The sequence below is a fragment of the Chelonoidis abingdonii genome, chromosome 3 (genome assembly GCF_003597395.2).
Source record: "Chelonoidis abingdonii isolate Lonesome George chromosome 3, CheloAbing_2.0, whole genome shotgun sequence".
NCBI classification, from domain to species: domain Eukaryota; kingdom Metazoa; phylum Chordata; order Testudines; family Testudinidae; genus Chelonoidis; species Chelonoidis abingdonii.
Window position 1 is genome coordinate 153,606,936 of NC_133771.1, and position 21,351 is coordinate 153,628,286.

Here is a 21,351-nt window from a genome sequence, read left to right on the forward strand (position 1 = left end):
TGCAAATTAAAGAGAATAAGCTAGTAAAACTTACTTTATTTCTTATATCAGAGGGGTAGCCGTGTTAGTCTGGATCTGTAAAAGCAGCAGAGAATCCTGTGGCACCTTATAGACTAACAGATGTTTTGGAGCGTGAGTTTTTGTGGGTGAATACCCACTTCGTCAGATGCAGGTAGTGGAAATTTCCAGGGGCAGGTATATATATGCTAGCAAGCAAGCTAGAGATAACGAAGGTAGTTCAATCAGGGAGGATGAGGCCCTGTTCTAGCAGTTGAGATGTGAAAACCAAGGGAGGGAAAACTGGTTCTGTAATTGGCAAGCCATTCACCAGTCTTTGTTTAGTCCTGAGCTGATGGTGTCAAATTCAGATGAACTGAAGCTCAGCAGTTTCTCTTTGAAGTCTGGTCCTGAAGTTTTTTTTTGTTCTGCAGGATGCCCACCTTAAGGTCTGCTATAGTGTGGCCAGGGAGGTTGAAAGTGCTCTCCTACAGGTTTTTGTATATTGCCTTCCTGATATCTGATTTGTGTCCATTTATCCTTTTCCGTAGAGACTGTCCAGTTTGGCTGATGTACATAGCAGAGGGGCATATGCTGGCATATGATGGCGTATATTACATTGGTGGACGTGCAGAGTGAATGATTGTATTCCATCTGTGTGGAAGCTGTCAGGACAGTATCCCTGATGATGCCACAGCACAACTGGGCTGAGCCTGTGCCTTTATACTCACACACAACTATTTCAGTTTGATGACAATATATATCTCTCAGTTCAGTGGCACTGCTATGGGCACCCGCATGGCCCCACAACATGCCAATATTTTTATGGCTGACCTGGAACAACGCTTCCTCAGCTCTCGTCCACTCACGCCCTTCTCTACCTACGCTACATTGATGAATCTTCCATCATCTGACCCATGGGAAGGAGATTCTTTAGCAAAATTCCACCACAATTTCAACAACTTCCACCCCACATCAACCTCAGCCTGGACCAATCTACATGGGAGGTCCACTTCTAGACACCACAGTGCAAATAAGTGATGGTCACATTACACACCCCTATATCGAAACTACCGACCGCTACGCCTACCTTCATGCCTCCAGCTTCCATCCCGGGCACTCAACACGATCCATTGTCTACAGCCAAGCACTGAGGTCAACCGCATCTGCTCTAACCCCTCCGACAGAGACCAACACTACAAAATCTTCCACCAAGCATTCTCAAACTTCAAATACCCCACGAGGAAATTAGGAAACAGATCAACAGAGCCAGACGTGTACCCAAGAGCCTCCTATGCAAGACAAACCCAAGAAGAACCAACAGGATCCACTGGCCATCACATACAGCCCCCAGCTAAAACCCCTCCAACGCATCAGCAGGGATCTACAACCTCCTGGACAATGATCCTACACTTTCACAGGTCTTGGGTGGCGGCCATCCTTGCCCACAGACAACCTGCCAACCTGAAACGTATTGTCACAGAAACTGCACACTGCACCATAGTAACTCTGCTCAGGAACCAATCCATGTAACAAACCTAGATGCCAACCTGCCACATATCTAACCAAGTGACACCATCACAGCGACTACCAGATCAGCAACACACTGGTTCACTTTCACCTTGCACGGTCACCAATGTAATATATTCCATTCTATGCCAGCAATTGCCCACCTCTGCTATGTACATCGGCCAAACTGGACAGTCTCTACGGAAAAGGATAAATGGACACATTCGATCATCAGGATGGCAAATACAAAACCTGTAGGATAGCACTTCAACTCCCTGGCACACTATAGGCAGACCTTAAGGTGGGCATCCTGCAGCAAAAAACTTCAGGACGACTTCAAAGAGAAATGCTGAGCTTCCGATTCATCTGCAATTTGACACATGCAGCTCAGACTAAACATAAGACTGTGAATGGTCTTGCCAATTACAGAACCCAGTTTCTCCTCCCTTGGCTTTCAACCCTCAACTGCTTAGAACGGGCCTCATCCTTCCCTGATTGACTAACCTCGTTCTCTCTAGCTTGCTTGCTCGCATATTTATCTCCTGGAAATTTCCACTACCTGCGTCTGACGAAGTGGGTATTCACCCACGAAAGCTCACGCTCCAAAACGTCTGTTAGTCTATAAGGTGCCACAGGATTCTCTGCTGCTTTTATTTCTTATGTGCAACATTTTCATTTCATCATATTTTACACATACTTGAAACTTGATGTTTTTATTGCCTATTACGATAGAGAGAGAGTGTGTGTGTGTGTGTGTGTGTGTTGGGAAGCAGCGGTGGAAGTAAGAGCCTGAGGTTCATTTTATGACCCCAGCCTCTGTTTTACCCTTTCCACCTTAAGATCCCACATCCCAGCCATTATCCTGACAACAAACAGGACTAGATGAGATTGGGAATGGTCCATTCCGTAATTGGCATAGTTGGCTGCTTTTGAATTCCTTAAAGGCCCAGAGAATGAGGTAGATTCTAGGACAGTGAGGTGAACCTAGGTCTCCCTCATAACGGTTTAAACAACTATCACTAGACCAGCCTGATGCATTTTTCTGGACATGCGGGAAGAAAGACAGGATGTGAGGGATGTGCATTACTTAGGTCACAACTTTATTAATTTAACTCATCTGGGGACTCATACAAGTCATCCTTCCTTCCTCACTTGTTTCCATCTATCTGAGGGGTGCTGTCAGCTCCCTGCTCTTCCAAACCGCCTCCTAGCCTATTGTTGTGACTCCATAGAAGGAGGGTGGTGAGGATTAAGGGGCTGGGGAAAGGAGGTTGTCTTCTCACTGTGCAACACATTAGGAGCCCCAACTTCGTTTCCCATCCTTCTCCTAAATTCACTTCCAGCTCCAGTGTACGAAGGAACCAGACCCCTATGGAATGAATACCTGCACTGGACACCTGCCACCTGCTAAGTTACAATATCTTGAACCTTACCTCCTGGCCTATCTTGCCAGGTCCCTAAGTTGCTATGGGGAAGGCAAAAAAAACCCACCCTGCCACAGCTAATCTGTCAGTGAGGAAAACATTCCTTCCAGTCCCCTAAAAAGCAACTAGTGCAGTGCCCACAGCAGATCACTAAATATGGTCCTTCTCTGATCCCATGGATGGGAGGGTGGTAGCTACTAATTTGGATGTGAGAGAGGGCTGCCTCCAAAGGGACAAGTTATATATTCTGCGCCCCAGGTGCACAGGGCACCAATGGCTTGGCTTAGCTTAGCCCCTCCAGCCAGCCTCCAGGTTCAGTGATGTTTTGGCCCCCTCTGCATATGAAGGAGTGGGGGGGACCCTTAAAGGAGCCATGGCTTTTTTCTTCCTGCTGACCAGACAAAGACAAATCTTTGAGGTTGCAAGCCAAATGTAAATAAAAGAACAATAAGACAAATAACACAGTGTAACCACGTGGCAGCTTTGATCTCACTTCTTATATAACATAATGATTTTGAAATACATTATAACGAAAGCATAGAATAAAGATTTCATCTCTTCCTGTAAATTTGGGACAATTTCAAAAAATGTCTCATGACAGTAAGGTTACCTTCTAGTCTCCATTGAAATGAATCAAATTTAAAAATGTATGAGAATCAGCCAACATGGAATAATTTTGGATAGCTCCTTGTTATATTGCTTTAGATGATTGTTGTCACATGTTAAATGCTGAGTATGAAGAATTTTCTAACAGGAAAAATAAATATATTTTTCATCTTAAGAGTTTGCCCTGCTGAAATCCCCAGAAGAACTGGTGCTTTTTACCAATAAATTTGACATCTGTGGTTTCAGAGCACATGGGGAATCCAAATACAAAATGTTGCAGTCCATATTTGTCAGGTATTCTGAAACTGTGGAAACAAGATAATTTCCACATGCAGCTTCTCTCATCTCAAATCTTACCAAAGCTGAATATTTTGTGGAAGCTTGAGGTTAGATGGACTAAGTGTTTTGGAAACATGAAAGGTTTGAGTGCTTTTTCCACTGTTTTGTATTGTCATATTTCTGAAATGGCTTGCTCTAAAACCTCCAAAGATATTTTATCCATTTATCTCGCAGGAGAACAGGTGCCCTTTAACGATGGTTTGGTAGGTTTTGATAAGTTTTGTTGTTGTTTATTGAGTTAGTAACTATGTTTTGTAGAGTTATTCACTAGATATTTGAGAACTCTGTGAGATCATAAGTTTTTTATAAATTCCTTTAAAATGTGGATGATAGACTAGACTGAGGGCCAGCCTTAGGGAAAATGGCGCCCTGAGCGAACTTGTATTTTGGTGCTCCTGATCCCCGTGGGCTCCCCAGGCTCCCCATTCCTCCTTTACTCCTAACCCTGCACTGTGCCCCCTTCACTCCAACCCCTGTACTTTCCTCCTGTACCCCTAATCCCTGAACCCTCTTCATCCTTAACCCTACATTGTGCCTCCTTTGCCCCAACCCCTGCACTCCCCTCCTGTGCCCCAATCCCTGATCCCTCTCCTGTGCCCCAACCCTACATTGTGCCCCCTTTGCCCCAACCCCTGTACTTCTCTCCTGCACCCCCAACCCCTGTACTCCCCCTGCACCCCTAACCCTTGCACCCCTCTTCTGCAGAGTCAATATATTTTGATTCCTCTGCTTATCTCTTTCAAATACTGCTTTAAAGTACAATGCAACTGCAAAACCCACCTTGGCATAAGAGGGGGACATGTCCCCTGGTTCCAGATCAGAGAAAGCACGACCATGGTCCTGTGTCCTGCAGAAGGAATAATGCCTTGTTTAGCTGCTGTTTGGGAACAACAACATCTCTGTTTCTCCACTGTGCTTATTCTCTATAACAACTGAGAAGACTGAGAGTCAGGAACCTGGGTTATATTCCTGTCATTCACACTGACTCACTGTATGATTTTGTATAAGTCACTTAGGACTTAATTTTCAGTAGTATTGAACTCGTCTTCCACTGAAGTCAGTGCAAGCTGAGAGTGTTGAAAATCAGACCTTTTCACTCTCTCTGCTTCACTTTCCACATCTGTAAAAAGTTTACTAACCTTTGTGAAGTACTTTAAGTGAAAAATGTATTAAAGCAACTTCGTAAGTGCTAATATTGTTTTTAATCATAAAAGTAGAGGTACATGCATGACTTAAACATAGTAGAAGTACAAATATGGAAGCTCTTCCAACACCTAAATCTGAAAGAAAACAGTGGTCTGAAAATCAGGGGAAAGATTTTGAGGATTAAAAAATTCGCCAATTTTTTTTGCTGACACATTTTTCTCCCCAAGAACTCTGCCCCTGAAGATAGAGAACGGTGCTATGATGACATCATGCAGTTGCTTTTCTCCTGTATCTCTTATCAAACTGAGTAATTTGACATATTTTATTATTTATTTATTTTTCATCTTTAGATTTACCAGTAGATGTTGATCAACCTGAAGATGAAAAGAAGGAATGCTACTACAATCTAAATGATGCTAATTTCTGTGATAATGTGTTAACATCCAACATCACCAAACAAGAATGCTGCTGTACTTTGGGTGCTGGCTGGGGTGATAACTGTGAAATCTTCCCATGCCCCATCTTTGGAACTGGTAAGAGGAGGCTTTCCATCCAGCAAATAGTTTCTGAAGGGTTGTGCTTTATACTAGTATAGGTATCCCTGGCTTTCATGAAGGCTGTTCATAAAGGGCCATCTCCTGCAGCAGCTTACTCAAAACTTTTCCACTCTCACAAAGGCAATAGGAAGAATTCATCTCTGGTGTAACTCCACTGGCTTCACTGGAATTACAGCAGGGATAAGTATGGCCCATTATTTTTCTATGGCCAACACTGTCTCCAAATGATTTTTAAAGCAACAATATTTCTGATACAAGTTTTTGCCAAAGTTTATTGTAATGTTACGGTTCTATTACTCCCCATAAAGTAACAAATTAAGGTGAGCATTTTTATATTTTTGTCTGGCTGTCATTAATCATAGCAGCTTAGCTTATGCAGCAAGTGAAACATTGGAATAGATATATAACATGACATTAATTTTACATTCTGCTACCTACTGTATAATACAGTTAATCATGCTGTCTGCACAACATTTTTTAGCCTTTAAATACCAATTAGAAGAGCATAACCATATGCTCTTTGGCATAAATATTGATAACAGTACTTGAAGCACAGTGTGTAAACAATGATGGTTGATATTCAATATCCAGCTGGAATAAATCATTTAAGATTAGAACGTGTAAATTTTTCAGAATGCAAGAGATAACTTTTAAAAGAAAAGTGGTTTCTTGTTCTCAGCTCTTATCTTAGCCACATCTTTGAACTGGTGAAACTGTGCCTATTGCTGTGTGTTTTGGAAAGAGTCACTATACTAGAAAATATAAAAGAGGGTTTGTTTGCATTTGAGCCTATGCCATCTCCAACATAACGTAATTCATTCCCTCTGTGAGCCAGATGATGCAGTTCTTATTCAGTTCCTGCTGAGGCAAAACTTTTTTTGAAGACAATAGTTAAATTCCTGTTGAAGTCAATGGAAGTTTTGCCTGTGTTATGACTGCAGCATTTGGCCATAAGGTTATACCTAGGTTTATAAGATTGCCCAAAGGGAATTAATCAGAGGAAAGGTTGCCTAAGATTTCTGAGAATTAGCAAGTAGAATACAATTTTAAATGTATTCATGAACATGAAAATTTTATCATCTGTAACAGTTCTAGGTTCCTAAATAACTGCTTTTTTTTCTGATATAATTTTTTGGTTTATTTCTCTACCAGCTGAATTTACTGATTTGTGTCCTGAAGGAAAAGGTTTCATCCCCTCTGGTGATTCATCTTATGGAGTCATTACACAGAATTACAGAGGTCAGTACCAATTAGATATGCTAACTTGTATTAAATATGAACTTTTCAGAAATTCTAATAATAGATAGTTTACGTAACCAGCAATGTCAACATATTACTTCAGCTTTTCAACAAGACAGAAACAGCATCTTGAAGTAAAATGTTACCCCAAAATACTTACCTAGTGGTAAACCTGTATTTAGGACATAACACTATTACAGGTTTTTTCACATTTTATTCATCTTAGGTGCTGTAATGCTTATAATATTTTCCCTGTATTCATCTTATACTGTAAGAGCAGATGTTTAAAACACATAACCCCAAAGATCAGCTTTTGCTCATGTATAAGTAGCACAAACCAGTCTTTAATTTATAAATAATAGTTATGGGGAAAGGGGGGTATGGGGAGAGGGTTCTGTCCTACATTAGCTTGCAGGCTACAAGGGGAATGAATGATTTATGCTTAAGTTATTCTGAAAATTTGAAAATAAACTTAGCTATGCTATTTAGAACATAATGCCATGTACAATAATCTGTGAAGAAATGGACATTACTGGAGAGAGCAAAATAGAATATGTGCATGAGAGAAAGAGTATGTAGGCAAAAAACTTCATTAACTCAACAAAGGAATTTCACTGATCTCACTCTTTTCTTGTTAATAAAGTCTGAAACTACTGTTAATTCAGGAAAGTGAATTTTCCACAATGCGTGGCATACATGCATTGTAATTTTATACAGTTAGAAGGAAATCTGCATAATTGCCTTGAGTTATGAAGTAGCTACAGTATTGCTACATAAAATTACATTTGTTCCTATCAGACTTGCAGTTTTATGGATCAAATATTTAAAAATCTGAAGTTACTGTTTATATTACATTAAAAATGCACTATAATGTAACATACAATATCTGAAAAGAGCAGTAGCATCACAGAGTTAACATGTTGAGCTATGTCAATATCACCAATAGCTAAGTCGGAAACACAGTCCTTAAAAGTTATACCATATAGGGCCTGATTTTGAGAGATGATAGGCATCTGCTATGTCCATTAAAATCAGTGGGAAGTATAGGTTCCTGTTGCTTCTCAGGAATAGGCCACTAATTTTTATATCTGAAGGATTGCCCAGTGGCTATGGCCAAAGACTGGGATTCAGTAGACCTGAATTCAAGTCTCTGCTCCAGCTCTGGCTTCCTGTGTGACCCTGGGCTAGTCAATTAATCTCGGTGTACCTTTCTTCCTCATCTGTAAAATGGAAATAATAGTATTTCCCTACCTGACAAGAATACGGTAAGTATAAATACATTAAAGGTTGTGAGGTACTGAGATACTGTAGTAATAGAGGCTTTGATAGATAGATAATATATAGATGAATCAGAAAGATGTCATAATTCTGTTTTTAAGTACCTGAAAAAGATCTAGTGGATCTATAGCAGATTGTACAGAACTGAGAAATCCAGTTTCCGAGTACAGTTCTTTTTGGATGGAGCGTGCACATATTATTTGTGTCTTTGCTATGCTTATTTATTCTTTGCAACAAAAAATTGGCACACTTGATTTGTAGGTGTATACGCGTCTGAGATAAAAAGCTGCTTTGGTTGGTTATGCTGCCTTGCAGTTGATAACATCTGCAACTGTTAAGAGTATTAAAATGTAGAAATTAAAATATTTTATAACTAGATATGTTTTCCAGGAAAACTCTCACCATGTTAACAAGATTTTTGCATTGAACAAGTTTTGGCAATATCCTTATAAATGGCATATTTATAGCGGAGACAGTGGACCTGCAAATGGACAGATTATTTTGTAAAATGAGATATTTTTCTCTCTTTAACAATGTCTTTATTTTGCTTTCATCTGCATGCTTCTTTTTGCAGGAGTAACCAGACATTTTTAATGTGGACTTATTTGCAAAAACAAATGTATGTTCCCTTTCCCAAACCCCCAGCTCTCCCACTTTTCCCCAAAACTATGTATTCTGTTTCCATAAGAAAAGATGGAAGTCACTCGGCTATGTGGTTTTTTTAAATTAATCATTATAGTGGTCTTGCTGCTAAACAATCAAAGTTAAAAAAAATTTAATGTTTAAAATTGCTTAGTGGCTGGAAAAGTGACTGTAAAAATATTTTTATAGTCCTTTCAGCTCTTCTGGAAAAGTACGTATTTTAATAATTCACCTTGAGAACTGTTCAGCAGATGGAAAAAATAGTTTGTAGCTACATTCTTGTTACCCTGGTGTAAATCTGGAGTGACACTATTGAAGCCAATGGATTAACACCAGGGGAATTGAGTGCAGAATTTGGCCCAGTTTATCTGCTATACATTTTACCTTTCATTCTTCACTGGCATTTCTAACACCAGCCTGGTTTAAACAAAGTAATATAGTAAATGTTTGGTTAAACTAAAAGAAAAGAGGGTGGGAAAAGGAAGCAAATTCCAAAAGTAACAAAAAGTAAAAGTTTGCTACAAAGTAAATAAAACTGTAGAAAAGTAGGTATATGTCAGCATGGTTTATATTTTTCAATGAAACCTTATTAAGAGCACTAATTCATTTTAGATATTGTTGATTCTGTATGCTAAGAATATGCTTCATTATATGTTTAAATATGGAGTGTACTGTGACTATTGACATGTACGATACATACTGCCTGCTTCTGGGAAAATATCTCTCTTGGTCTAAATTATATCAAATGTCCTCAGATACAATAATGATGAATGTCTTATGATTGTATATAGCAACAGCAATAATTATGTCTGTGTGTGGGAAATCTCCATTGAGGTTCCCTAACAAGTACAAAACCAACACAGCAGAAAATGACTTCAAGATTCTAGATCATACACAGTGGAGGAAGATAGAGGGGTGCTCAGTCAGTAAACATGTGCAGAGAGCAAAACAGTGATTATAAGGAGCATAGGTGAAGTGCTTGGTCAAGCCATACAATGGTAAAAGGATGATGCAAGCAGGAAAGATGATGGTCACCCACAGTGGAAATGTGAATAGCAGAACTTGCTGGAATGAGAAACGTATGATCCTAGCCAAATACAGGTAAAAATTACATGCTGCACACTTGCAGGTGGTACACAACCATCACAAATAGTTGTGCCATAGGACTGGATCCCAGGTTATCTCTATTAACAGTATGAGGACAATCAATCCATCCAGCAAGCAAAGCACCACTGCTGTTTGCTTATATCATAGAAACTCTTAATTATGGAGTGAAATCCTAGCTCCATTGAAGTCAATGTGAGTTTTGCCATTGACTTCAGCGGGGCCCAGATTACATCCATTGCTTCAAAATGGAGGAGACAAAACCATGACAGCAGATTTACATATACGTAGACAATCATTGAACTGAGACAGTCACAGAAGAAGTAGTTCAGCCACATAGAAGAAAGGACAATTGATACATGGAAGACAGTCTTGGTCTGTTCTGCTTGAACCTAAGGACAATTATGAAGCAAAAATACAGGAGGCACAAACTGAGCACTGTCGATTTCACATAGCCTGGACTGTGAGGAAATGTTTTTATGCCTGTGTACGGCCCTGTGTATAGTACAGGGTACTTGGGCCATGGCTACCTCTGCCCTGCTTAGTAAGTTTATTGTCACCTCTTTCTCCTGCTCTAACCAGTGGGTTTTATCTCTTTGTCAGAACTATCCTTTTGTTGTTGTTTGCTGTCTTAGTAAACTTTTTCTTCCTTAGCCTCAGTCTGCATCAAAATATATAGGATGCATCAGGGCTACTCCATTGTCAGTATTCTGGATTCAACAGAAGCTGTCCATACTCACTTTAGATCTATAATATTGTTTTGTGTGACTCTGGCAATTGACTTTTTTCACAGTCCAGCATGTAGGACATCTACAACATTGCTGCAGTTTGTGCCTCCCACTAATTTCAATTGGAAATATAAATCTAAAATCATCTTTAGTAGCTTACCAGGCCCAATTCTGGCACCCTTGCACACATGGAGTAGTCCCTTACTTTTGGAGTAGCTACCCACAGAGTAAAGAACTGCTCAGCATGAGTAAGGGTGACAGTATTGGGCCTTATGTAAATACAATAGTAGTATATCTTGGAATCCACCTTGTCACCTTACAGTCTGCCATGAGTAAGATATAGTGCAGGGGTAGGCAACCTATGGCACGGGTGCCGAAGGTGGCACGCAAGCTGATTTTCAGCGGCACTCACACTGCCCAGGTCCTGGCCACCCATCCGGGGGCTCTGCCTTTTAATTTAATTTTAAATGAAGCTTCTTAAACATTTTAAAAACCTTATTTACTTTACATACAACAATAGTTTAGTTATATATTATAGACTTATAGAAAGAGACCTTCTAAAAACGTTAAAATTATTACTGGCACGCAAAACCTTAAATCAGAGTGAATAAATGAAGACTTGGCACAGCACTTCTGAAAGTTTGCCGACCCCTGATATAGTGCATAGCTGCAGCACCCCAGAATCAGACCAGAGAATAAATTGTGGCTCAAAGTCCCAATTCCTCCCCTGCTTCCCCCTTGCTCTGGGAAGGGAGTAAGTTACTTCACCCTTTTTTGTGGAGTAACTGATTACCCCCATGCATCCAGCTAAGATACTCTGGCCACCAAATAGGGAGGCAGAACCAAGGCTCCCCCAGCTCTCCACAACCCACCCCACCCCACCCAGTCCCAAATCATTTGCTCACAGTGGGAAGTAGCCCTGGCTGTGCTCCCAACAGCCAGAGTCACAGTCAGAACAGGGGAGTAAATGGGTCTTGCTCTATGGTCCCCTACATGACTGAGTAAGGGCTGTAACTGTAGTTTTCTCTACAGATGCAGATGAATGCCTGCTCTTCGGACAAGAAATCTGTAAAAATGGCTTCTGTCTGAACACACAGCCAGGTTATGAGTGTTACTGTAAACAAGGCACATACTATGATCCTGTTAAACTCCAATGCTTTGGTAAGTTCTTTAATGCCTCACTCTACATAGAATGGTATGCAGATGGACATGATCAGCAGATTTATGCAGTAAAAATTCGAGGCTGAAATGTGTTATTTATCCAGAGCTCGTAGTAAGGAAAGCACTGAGCTTCCTGTACTCCTGTAGCATCTTTTTAACTGGTGCAGCATGCTCCCCCTTCCTTTTGCATGGCTGGCCAGCTCTCCTGAAGGACATAGGGAGGTGGAAAATAGAACCATGACTCTGCCTACTCCCTTCCTTCTTTTTAGCATATTGCTCCCAGAGGCTTGCATGTCAACAGCAGCCTGTGTGCTCCCCAGAGAATAGGAGCTACTAATCTAAATGGCCTTTGTGTGTGATGCACAAGGTGACAGGAAACTATTCCCTTTCTCTACACGCAGTGCCGCTTCAATCTACCAGCTATAATCTAGCTTTCTGTTCTTTGCACACAAATCAGGCACTGAATGGCTGCATGCTTTATTCCACTTTAACTTTGGTAAGTGTGCAGGTTTTAATACAATAAATTGAATTAACACTATGATTTTTTTTAAGTACAGATTTCTCCACAAAGAGTTAATATGCAATGTGGAATTACAATTCAGGTCACTGATGTAACATAAGCACGTTCCTTTTAGTCTGCAGAACCTCTTACTCCTTTATGCTTGCCATTTGATTGAAATTTATTCATAAGTGTGACCCTGACTTTTGCTGCTTAAGCGGAAAACCGTATAGACTATGCAGAATAACATAATGAAAGAAATTAATTTTTGAAACCACAATAAGAGAGCCTTTCACCTGGGGTTTCTAAGACTATCCTCTACAAAGATATTTTCTTTTCTGATTTAATGTCATTTAAGAAAAACAGTCTACTGTTTCCATAGGGCTAAATTCTTGCTTTTCCTCTCTAAGCCAAGCTTACCAGGAGTAGAGCTATGGTGGCCAAAAAGGAAGATTCCTTTCTCTCTGCAGAGGTACTGAGGGGCCTTTGGCAGAGTGCTCATCAATGGTCCTTACTGCTACCGAATAAAAGAGCAGCATGCAGGCACTCTCTCCAGAATCTGCTGTGGATTCAGCTGGCAAACACAGGAAGTAGTGTGGGCATATCTAGGGACAGGCCCACCTGGGCCTGTGAAGCACTGCCATGTGTGTTAATCAAGAGGCTGCTCAGTTCTTGAGTGCAATAGGTCAGCATCCTGCCTCTCTCCTGTATGGGTGCTCTGAGTAGGGTGAAGATGTTACCTGACTGCTATTCCTCCATGTGGGCATAGATGCAGGCAGAATTTTTCCCTGTGTAAAATTTGTATTTGGGCTTATTCGAAGGTGGTACTGGGGGAAATCTGTTCTTAATTTAAGAATTTGCAGGCATTAATTTACACAATGCAACAAGTTTGATGTTGACTTTTCTTGGTGCATTTCTTCCCTTTTAAAGATACAGATGAATGTCAGGACCCAAACAGCTGTGTGGATGGCCAGTGCATTAACACTGAAGGATCTTACAACTGTTTCTGTACCCATCCGATGGTTCTGGATGCCACAGAAAAGCGATGTATCAGACCAGCAGATTCAAATGGTATGCTCCATTATATGCATTATACTGTTCCTGTACAGGATCAACAACTAACACTGTTGATCACAAGGTGTTGTAGAAATGGCTGCAGACCCTACCAAAGGTAGACAAGGTCACTCTTGAGTGGCTCTGCTCCATTCTGAGGAAATCTCAGATAGTAGTCTTGCGCAGTTTTTTATCTATGCTGAGGACACATTTGTGTGATTCCACAGGGTTCCATCTTGTCACCCCAGTGTATATATGGGGCCAGTGGGACTGTTAATGAGTAAGCTTGGTTGGAAGTATTTTCAATATGCTGATGATACCCAGCTCTGTATCTCTATCTCTTCCAACCTTGAATGTGAAGTGGCACAGCCTTCCCAGTATCACACTGAAATTGGGACTTGGATGAGGGATAGCTGGCTAAGACTCAATCCAGACAAAACAGAGATTGTGCTTTTACAAAAGAGGAAAGATATAGGAGTAAATATTGGGAATTATATCTATGCCTCTGATTACTTAATGGGATATGTCCCTCATTTGTCTCTCAGCTTGGTAACTGTAGGAAGTTCGTTTAGGGTACACTTGGTTCATTTTTTCAAGCTTTTCTCCACAACCAGGAGGGTTAGAAGCTTACTACGTTTTTAATGAAAGCTGAGAATCTCAAGCAAACTCTTAATTCCAGCAGTTGGGAATTTAAGAAAAACACCAAATATTCTAAGACTCATGATAAAATTGAAAGAGTTGGCAACACTAACTATGGAATTCTGCATCATACACATTTTTAGAAATGTTAAAACATTTGATTAATAATAATGTGTATAGCAGTGAATTCAAGCCTCTGTTCCGTGCAGCCAATGAAGAATTTAACCATCCAAGAAGTTCCCATAATAGGGGGTACTAGTACAGATTGATTAAACATTTTATTTTAAGTGGTTCGTACAATAAAGCTCTATAAGTCCTTACCCAAAACTCAACCAGACAGTGGTGTTTTAACTAAACAAACTATGGATAAGATTGTGTTGGGCCCCTGCATGGATATGCAAGGAAGGGAGAGGGCACAAGGGTCTCCAGACAATGCATGCACTAGGGCTAGCAGAAGAACAATCTTTCTACTTAGGAAGTTCATAGTGCTCCTGCTTTTTAACTGTTGGCACTAGCCTCTCTAAAGTAGAGAGGGAGGAAACAAGGCAACAGTACAGCCACATTCTCTGCCACCAGCATGCAGAGTTCGTTATGTATAGATGGATCGTACTTGCACCTTTCTTCCCACTCTCCTGTCAGCTCCCTGGAGCTCAGGGAGGCAATGTCCCATGTCTTAAAGTGTCTAATTCTATCATTTGAAGCCTCTGGCTACATGAGCTGTAAAAGATGGATCTAAACTCAGGTAAACTTCATGCTTTCAGAATACCACATTTCCCTTGTGAGTTGGGATTCAGTCTTATGATTTCACATGTAGTGTGTGTAGCTGAAGTTGTATTGTTACACCATGTAACAAATGCTGTTACTACAGCTCACTAGAGGATGACAATTCCATTTCATGACAACTTCTGTGGTTTCAACATTTGTTTTCATTCTGCATTGGAACAAAACAGAACCATTCAAATATTTTCATTAAAGGAAAATGTCAGTTTTCTGAGCCAAAAAGGCACCTTTTCTATTTGGGTTTATTTCTGGGTGACTATGGTCAACAGTGATCAGAGAGCCCTGGAACTCAGAAGCCTTCCTGTCAAAAAAGCAGCAGAGAATCCTGTGGCACCTTATAGACTAACAGAGGTTTTGGAGCGTGAGCTTTCGTGGGTGAATACCCACTTCGTCAGACGCAGGTAGTGGAAATTTCCAGGGGCAGGTATATATTCATGCTCAGCAAAGCAAGCTAGAGATAACGAGGTTAGTTCAGTCAGGGAGGGTGAGGCCCTGTTCTAGCAGTAGAGGTGTGAAACCAAGGGAGGAGAAACTGGTTCTGTAATTGCGCAAGCCATTCACAGTCTTGTTTAGTCCAGAGCTGATGGTGTCAAATTTGCAAATGAACTGAAGCTCAGCAGTTTCCTCTTTGCATTTCTGGTCCTGAAGTTTTTTTGCTGCAGGATAGCCACCTTAAGGTCTGCTATATGGTGTGTGGCCAGGGAGGTTGAAGTGCTCTCCTACAGGTTTTTGTATATTGCCATTCCTGATATCTGATTTATGTCCATTTATCCTTTTCCGTAGTGACTGTCCAGTTTGGCCGATGTACATAGCAAGGGGCATTGCTGGCATATGATGGCGTATATTACATTGGTGGACGTGCAGGTGAATGAACCAGTGATGGTGTGGCTGATGGTGTCGCTGGTGTGGATATGTGGGCAGAGTTGCATCGAGGTTTGTTGGCATGGATTGGTTCCTGAGCTGGAGTTACTATGGTGCGGTGTGCAGTTGCTGGTGAGAATACGTTTCAGTTGGCAGTTGTCTGTGGGCGAGGACTGGCCTGCCACCAGACCTGTGAAAGTGTGGGATCATTGTCCAGGATGGGTTGTAGATCCCTGATGAGCGTTGGAGGGGTTTTAGCTGGGGGCTGTTGTGATGGCCAGTGGAGTACTGTTGGTTTCTTTCTTGGGTTGTTCTTGCAGTAGGAGGCTTCTGGTACACGTCTGGCTCTGTTGATCTGTTTCCTAATTTCCTTGTGCGGGTATTGTAGTTTAGAGAATGCTTGGTGGAGATTTTGTAAGGTGTTGGTCTCTGTCTGAGGGGTTAGAGCAGATGCGGTTGTACCTCAGTGCTTGGCTGTAGACAATGGATCGTGTGATGTGCCCGGATGGAAGCTGGAGGCGATGAAGGTAGGCGTAGCGGATCGTAGGTTTTTCGATATAGAGTGGTTTAATGTGACCATCGCTTATTTGCACCGTGTGTCTAGAAGTGGACCTCCGTGTAGATGGTCCAGGCTGAGGTTGATGGTGGGGTGGAAGTTGTTGAAACTACACACTCAGCCCAGAAGAAAAGTCTGTCTATCTCGGGGACTCTCTTTCTGCCCTTGGCCACCCCCCACACTGATACAGTTCTTGCGACTGGAGCCTACTTTCGCGCGTCTGCGACTCAAAGAATACTTCCAGGACAACACTGAACAGTGCACTGATAAACCAGGTACCCACCCACCAACGCACAAGAAAGAAGAACTCCCACATGGATCCTCCTGAGGGTCGAAATGGCAAGTCTGGACGCTATACAGTTGAATGCTTCCGCCGACGTGCACAGGCAGAAATCGTGGGAAAACCAACACCACTTGCCTCAAATAGACCTAAGTCGGTGCGGAACGCAAATGGGCATCCACAAGCACTCAGAAGACGCACCCTGACATTATCATCAAAGAGGACTGAATAAAGGGAGGGCTGTCGTCATCAATTGCAACAGGTCTGCTAAGAGATGCGTGTAGTTCACACGAACCAGAAAGGAGGACGACACAGAACAAACAAGTCACCAATACCAAATTCTACAGGCCACTTCCACGACTCAAGATCCAACCTGGAGGAATCGAAGCGTAAGAAAGCTGGGAACGCATCTACTGAGGACACTCCATACACTAACACCAGAAAATCAGCAACACATAGATCCTTTCTGAGGCAACGTATACCTTAGAGCCCCACCTTAGGGTTATTCATCTACTACCGCAAGATCCACAAACCGGAATGATCGCTGGTTAGCCCATCATCTCGGGCATTGGCAGACTCTCACTGATACGGACTGGTACTGGATACTGTTTAGATCTCGGGGTACTCAGACCCTATGTCCTACAAGCACTCCGAGCTGAGAGTCTCCGGTGACACGACACTGAATTTCCTGAGGAAACTACAACGCCTTGGTACCTCTCCAGAAAAGACAGATCCTAGACACCATAGGATGTAAGAGGCTCTCTACACAAACATCCACCAGATGGAATAGGCAGGCTGTAGGAAGCAGTCACCTCCCTGATGATGCCACGAGCTACTTATAACTGGCTGCTGAGCTCTGTGGCCTTTAATACTCACACTTTACAACTATTTAAGTTTTGATGACAATATTATTTACCTCCAGATCAGTGGCACTGGCTATGGGCTACCCGCATAGTGCCCCCACAATATCGCCAATATTATTATTATGGCTGCCACCTGGAACAACAGCTTCCTCATGCTCTCGCCACTCACGCCCCTGTCTCACATACCTACGGCTACCTGATGACATCTTCATCATCTAGGACCCATGGAAGGAGAACTCTAGAAAAAATCCACCACGATGTTCAACAACTTCCACCCCACGGAAGAACATCAACCTCAGCCTCGGACCAAGTCTACACGGAGTCACTTTTCTAGACACCACCGGTGCAAAATAAGCTGATGGTCCACATTAACACCACTGCTATATCGAAACCTCACCGACGGCCCGCTAACGCCTCCTTCAATGCCTTATCCAGTTCATTTCCGGGCACATCACACGATCCATCTGTTCTACAGCCAAGCACTGGAGGTACACCGGCAATACTGCCTCTAAACCCCTGCAGAAACACAGAAGGACCAACACTACAAAATCTCCACATGGAGCATGTCTCTAGACTAAGCAATCCCGCACAAGGAAATTTAGGAAACAGATCAACTAGGCCAGAAGCGTGTACCCGAAGCCTCACTATTTGCTGCAAGACCAACAAGAAAGAACCTAACAGGACTCCACTGGCCACTCACATACAGCCCCCAGCTAAAACCCTCAAACGCATCATCAGGGATCTACAACCCATTTCCTGGACAATGACTCCCACACTTTCATCAGGTCTTTGGCGGGTGGCATGGCAAGTCCTCGCCCCAGAACACCTGCCAACCTGAAACTGTAATTTCTCACCAGCAAGCTGCATCACCGCGACGCAGTAATCAGTCCGGAGGGAACCAATCCAATGGCAACAATACCCTCGATGCCAACTTCTGCCACATATCTACACCAGCGACACCCAAATCCAAGCCAGCATACCATCACTGTTCATATTCACCTGCACGTCACCATGTGCGCATATCGCACAATCATATGCAGCAATCCCTCTGCGTGCTACATCGCCAAATCTGGACAGTCACTACGGAAAAGGAATAAAGGAAATAAATCAGTATCAGGATGCAATACAAAACCTGTAGGAGAGCACTTCAACCTCCCTTGGCCCACTATTAAGTCAGACCTTAAGGTGGCTATCCTGCAGCAAAAAACTGCAGCCAGTTACTAGCAAGAGAAACTGCTCTAGCTCTCAGTTCATTTCAAAATTTGACACCATCAGTCTGGACTAAACAGAAGCTGTGAGATGGCTTGCCAATTACAAGAACCAGTCTTCTTCCTCTCCTGGTTTCACACTCTACCTGGCTAAGAACAGGCCGTCACCCTTCCCTGACTGAGTAACCCGGTTATCTCTAGTTTCTTGCTAGCAATTATATATATACCTGCCCCTGGAAATTTCCACTACCTGCGTCTGACGAAGTGGGTATTCACCCACGAAAGCTCACACTCCAAAACCTCTGTTAGTCTATAAGGTGCCACAGGATTCTCTGCTGCTTTCACAGATCCAGACTAACACGGCTACCCCTCTGATACCTGTCAAAAACTTAATTGAAACCAATATGTCTCCACAAAACATTTCAGCATTGACAAAAGAGCATATTTTGACAAAAATAGTGTCTCAAAAATATTCTGCCCATCTCTAGTGGTCAGACTTCTTAAAATGTCTTACTGATACAGCCTTTAGCCAGGGTAAGGAAATCCAAGTTAATGTATTTTAGGGTTCACTTCTTGGATGGGATTTCCAAAGCACTTAGCGTTGACCTAACTCTGCTCCCACTGAAGTCAGTGGAAGTTCCAATAGGAGCAAAATTAAGTCAATACTGAGCACTTTGGAAAAATCCCACTTGACAAAGAATTTCAGAAGTGGCTAGGAACTCAGTGTCCCATTCTTGGGTGCCTAGCTTGAGAATCTTTAAAGAAGCCTGTTTTTCCAAGAGTAGGTGCTCAACAGTTTCTGAATACCAAAACTCTTTCAGATTTCTCAAGTTGGATAGTCAACATATGAGCCATTCCAAATCACTAGTCATAATCACTTGGTTATAATTTCTAAGTTAAACATTTGAATTCATTAGTAAATCCATCCAATTTAGGTTTTATGTAAAGCAATAATGTTAAATTATTCTTATAACCTTCATTTATATAACATTTTATTTTACCAATATCTTTAAAATATTAAGAGCATTGTGGTAATGGTGTAATATTGACTTCTCTTTCAGAACAAACGGAAGAAACTGAAGTCTACCAAGATCTTTGCTGGCAACATCTGAGTGAGAATTTTGTTTGTAGCCGGCCTCTGGTTGGAAAGCAGACTACATACACTGAGTGCTGCTGCTTATATGGTGAGGCCTGGGGCATGCAGTGTGCACTCTGTCCCATGAAGGACTCGGGTAAGGAAATGTAAATTTCAGTTCCTAAGATGATTTTTAGAGCCAGTAGTCGTTTTAATCTCTTGCTCTGTATTCTCAATACCTGATTTAATAGCATAAAAAAGAAAATTGGCTGTCCATAAACCAATGCTGCTAAATGGAAATAACTAAAGTCCAGATTTTCAAAAGCAACCTCTAATTTTTGCTGTCCCAGTTTTAAAAACACTCGGGCCTGACTTTCAGAGGTGTTGCGTGTGATGGGTTTGGTCACAGACACCCCCTTGCGACTGTCACCTGACGTGCTGAGATTACCTCTGAGCCTCCCTGCCAACTTGGGACTCCAGAACCCTGCCTTGTTGAGCCAGACATGCTAGTTAGTTGCAACACAGGCCCAGGTCTGGTCCATGCCCTCAAAGCTGCAGACTTTAACCAAAAACCACTCAGCAGGTCACCTCTCTCCAGCACCCAGGCACCTAGCTCCCAATGGGATCCAAACCCCAAATAAATCCATTTTACTCTGTATAAATCTTATATCGGGTAAACTCATAAATTATCGGCCCTCTATAACACTGATAGAGAGAGATGCACAGCTGTTTGCTCCACCAGGTATTAATCACTTACTCTGGGTTAATTAATAAACCTAAGTGATTTTATTAAGTATAAATAGTAGAATTTAAGTGGTTTCACATAATAACAGACAGAACAAAGTAAGTTACCAAACAGAATAAAACAAAACACGCAAGTCTAAGCCTAATACGTTAAGAAACTGAATGCAGGTAAACCTCGCCCTCAGAGATGTTCCAATAAGTTTCTTTCACAGTCTGCGCCCATTCCTTTCCCTGGTACAGTTCTTGTTAGTTCCAGTTCAGGTGGTAACTAGGGGTTTTCTCATGACTGCAGCCCCCTTTGTTCTGTTCCACCCATTTTTATAGCTTTGGCACAAGGTAGGAATCTTTTGTCTCTCTGGGTCCCCACCCCTCCTTCTAAATGGAAAAGCACCAGGTTTAAGATGGATTCCAGTACCAGGTGACATGGTCACATGTCCTGTAAGACCCCAAGCTCCATTCTTTCTGACCTGGCTCACAGGAACACAGGAAGGCTTACAAGTAAACAGGGCCATTTACAACAAATTGTTCTAGTTAATGGTAGCCATCAAGATTCTAAACCACCATTAATGGCCCACACTTTTCATAATTACAATGGGACCTTAGAGTTAACTTCATATTTTTAGTTTTAGATACAAGAATGATACATACATACAAATAGGATGAACACACTCAATAGATTATAAGCTTTGTAATGATACCTTAGAAGAGACCTTTTGCATAAAGCAATTCCAGTTACATTATATTCACAGTCCAAGCATATTTTCACAGAGCATATGGAGTGCAACATCACATTGAGCATCAACCATTCTCTTTCATTTAAATCAGGGGTAGGCAACCTATGGCACAAGTGCCGAAGGCGGCACGCAAGCTGATTTTCAGTGGCACTCACACTGCCCGGGTCCTGGCCACTGGTCCGGGGGGCTCTACCTTTTAATTTAATTTTAAATGAAGCTTCTTAAACATTTTAAAAACCTTATTTGCTTTACATACAACAATAATTTGGCTATATATTATAGACTTATAGAAAGAGACCTTCTAAAAATGTTGAAACGTATTACTGGCA

The 21,351-nt window shown here is 41.9% G+C and overlaps 1 protein-coding gene across 6 annotated transcripts in view; it reads left to right on the forward strand.

Moving 5' to 3' along the window:
• LOC116819065 (latent-transforming growth factor beta-binding protein 1-like) overlaps positions 1-21,351 on the forward strand; it is a 211,884-nt gene that overhangs the window by 132,343 nt on the left and 58,190 nt on the right. For all 6 annotated transcript variants that reach the window (XM_075064232.1, XM_032770469.2, XM_032770468.2 and 3 more), the window contains 5 exons: positions 5,372-5,554; positions 6,731-6,817; positions 11,602-11,730; positions 13,160-13,300; positions 19,531-19,701. In XM_075064232.1, coding sequence (XP_074920333.1) covers positions 5,372-5,554; positions 6,731-6,817; positions 11,602-11,730; positions 13,160-13,300; positions 19,531-19,701 — 711 coding nt within the window. The remainder of the gene's footprint in view (positions 1-5,371; positions 5,555-6,730; positions 6,818-11,601; positions 11,731-13,159; positions 13,301-19,530; positions 19,702-21,351) is intronic.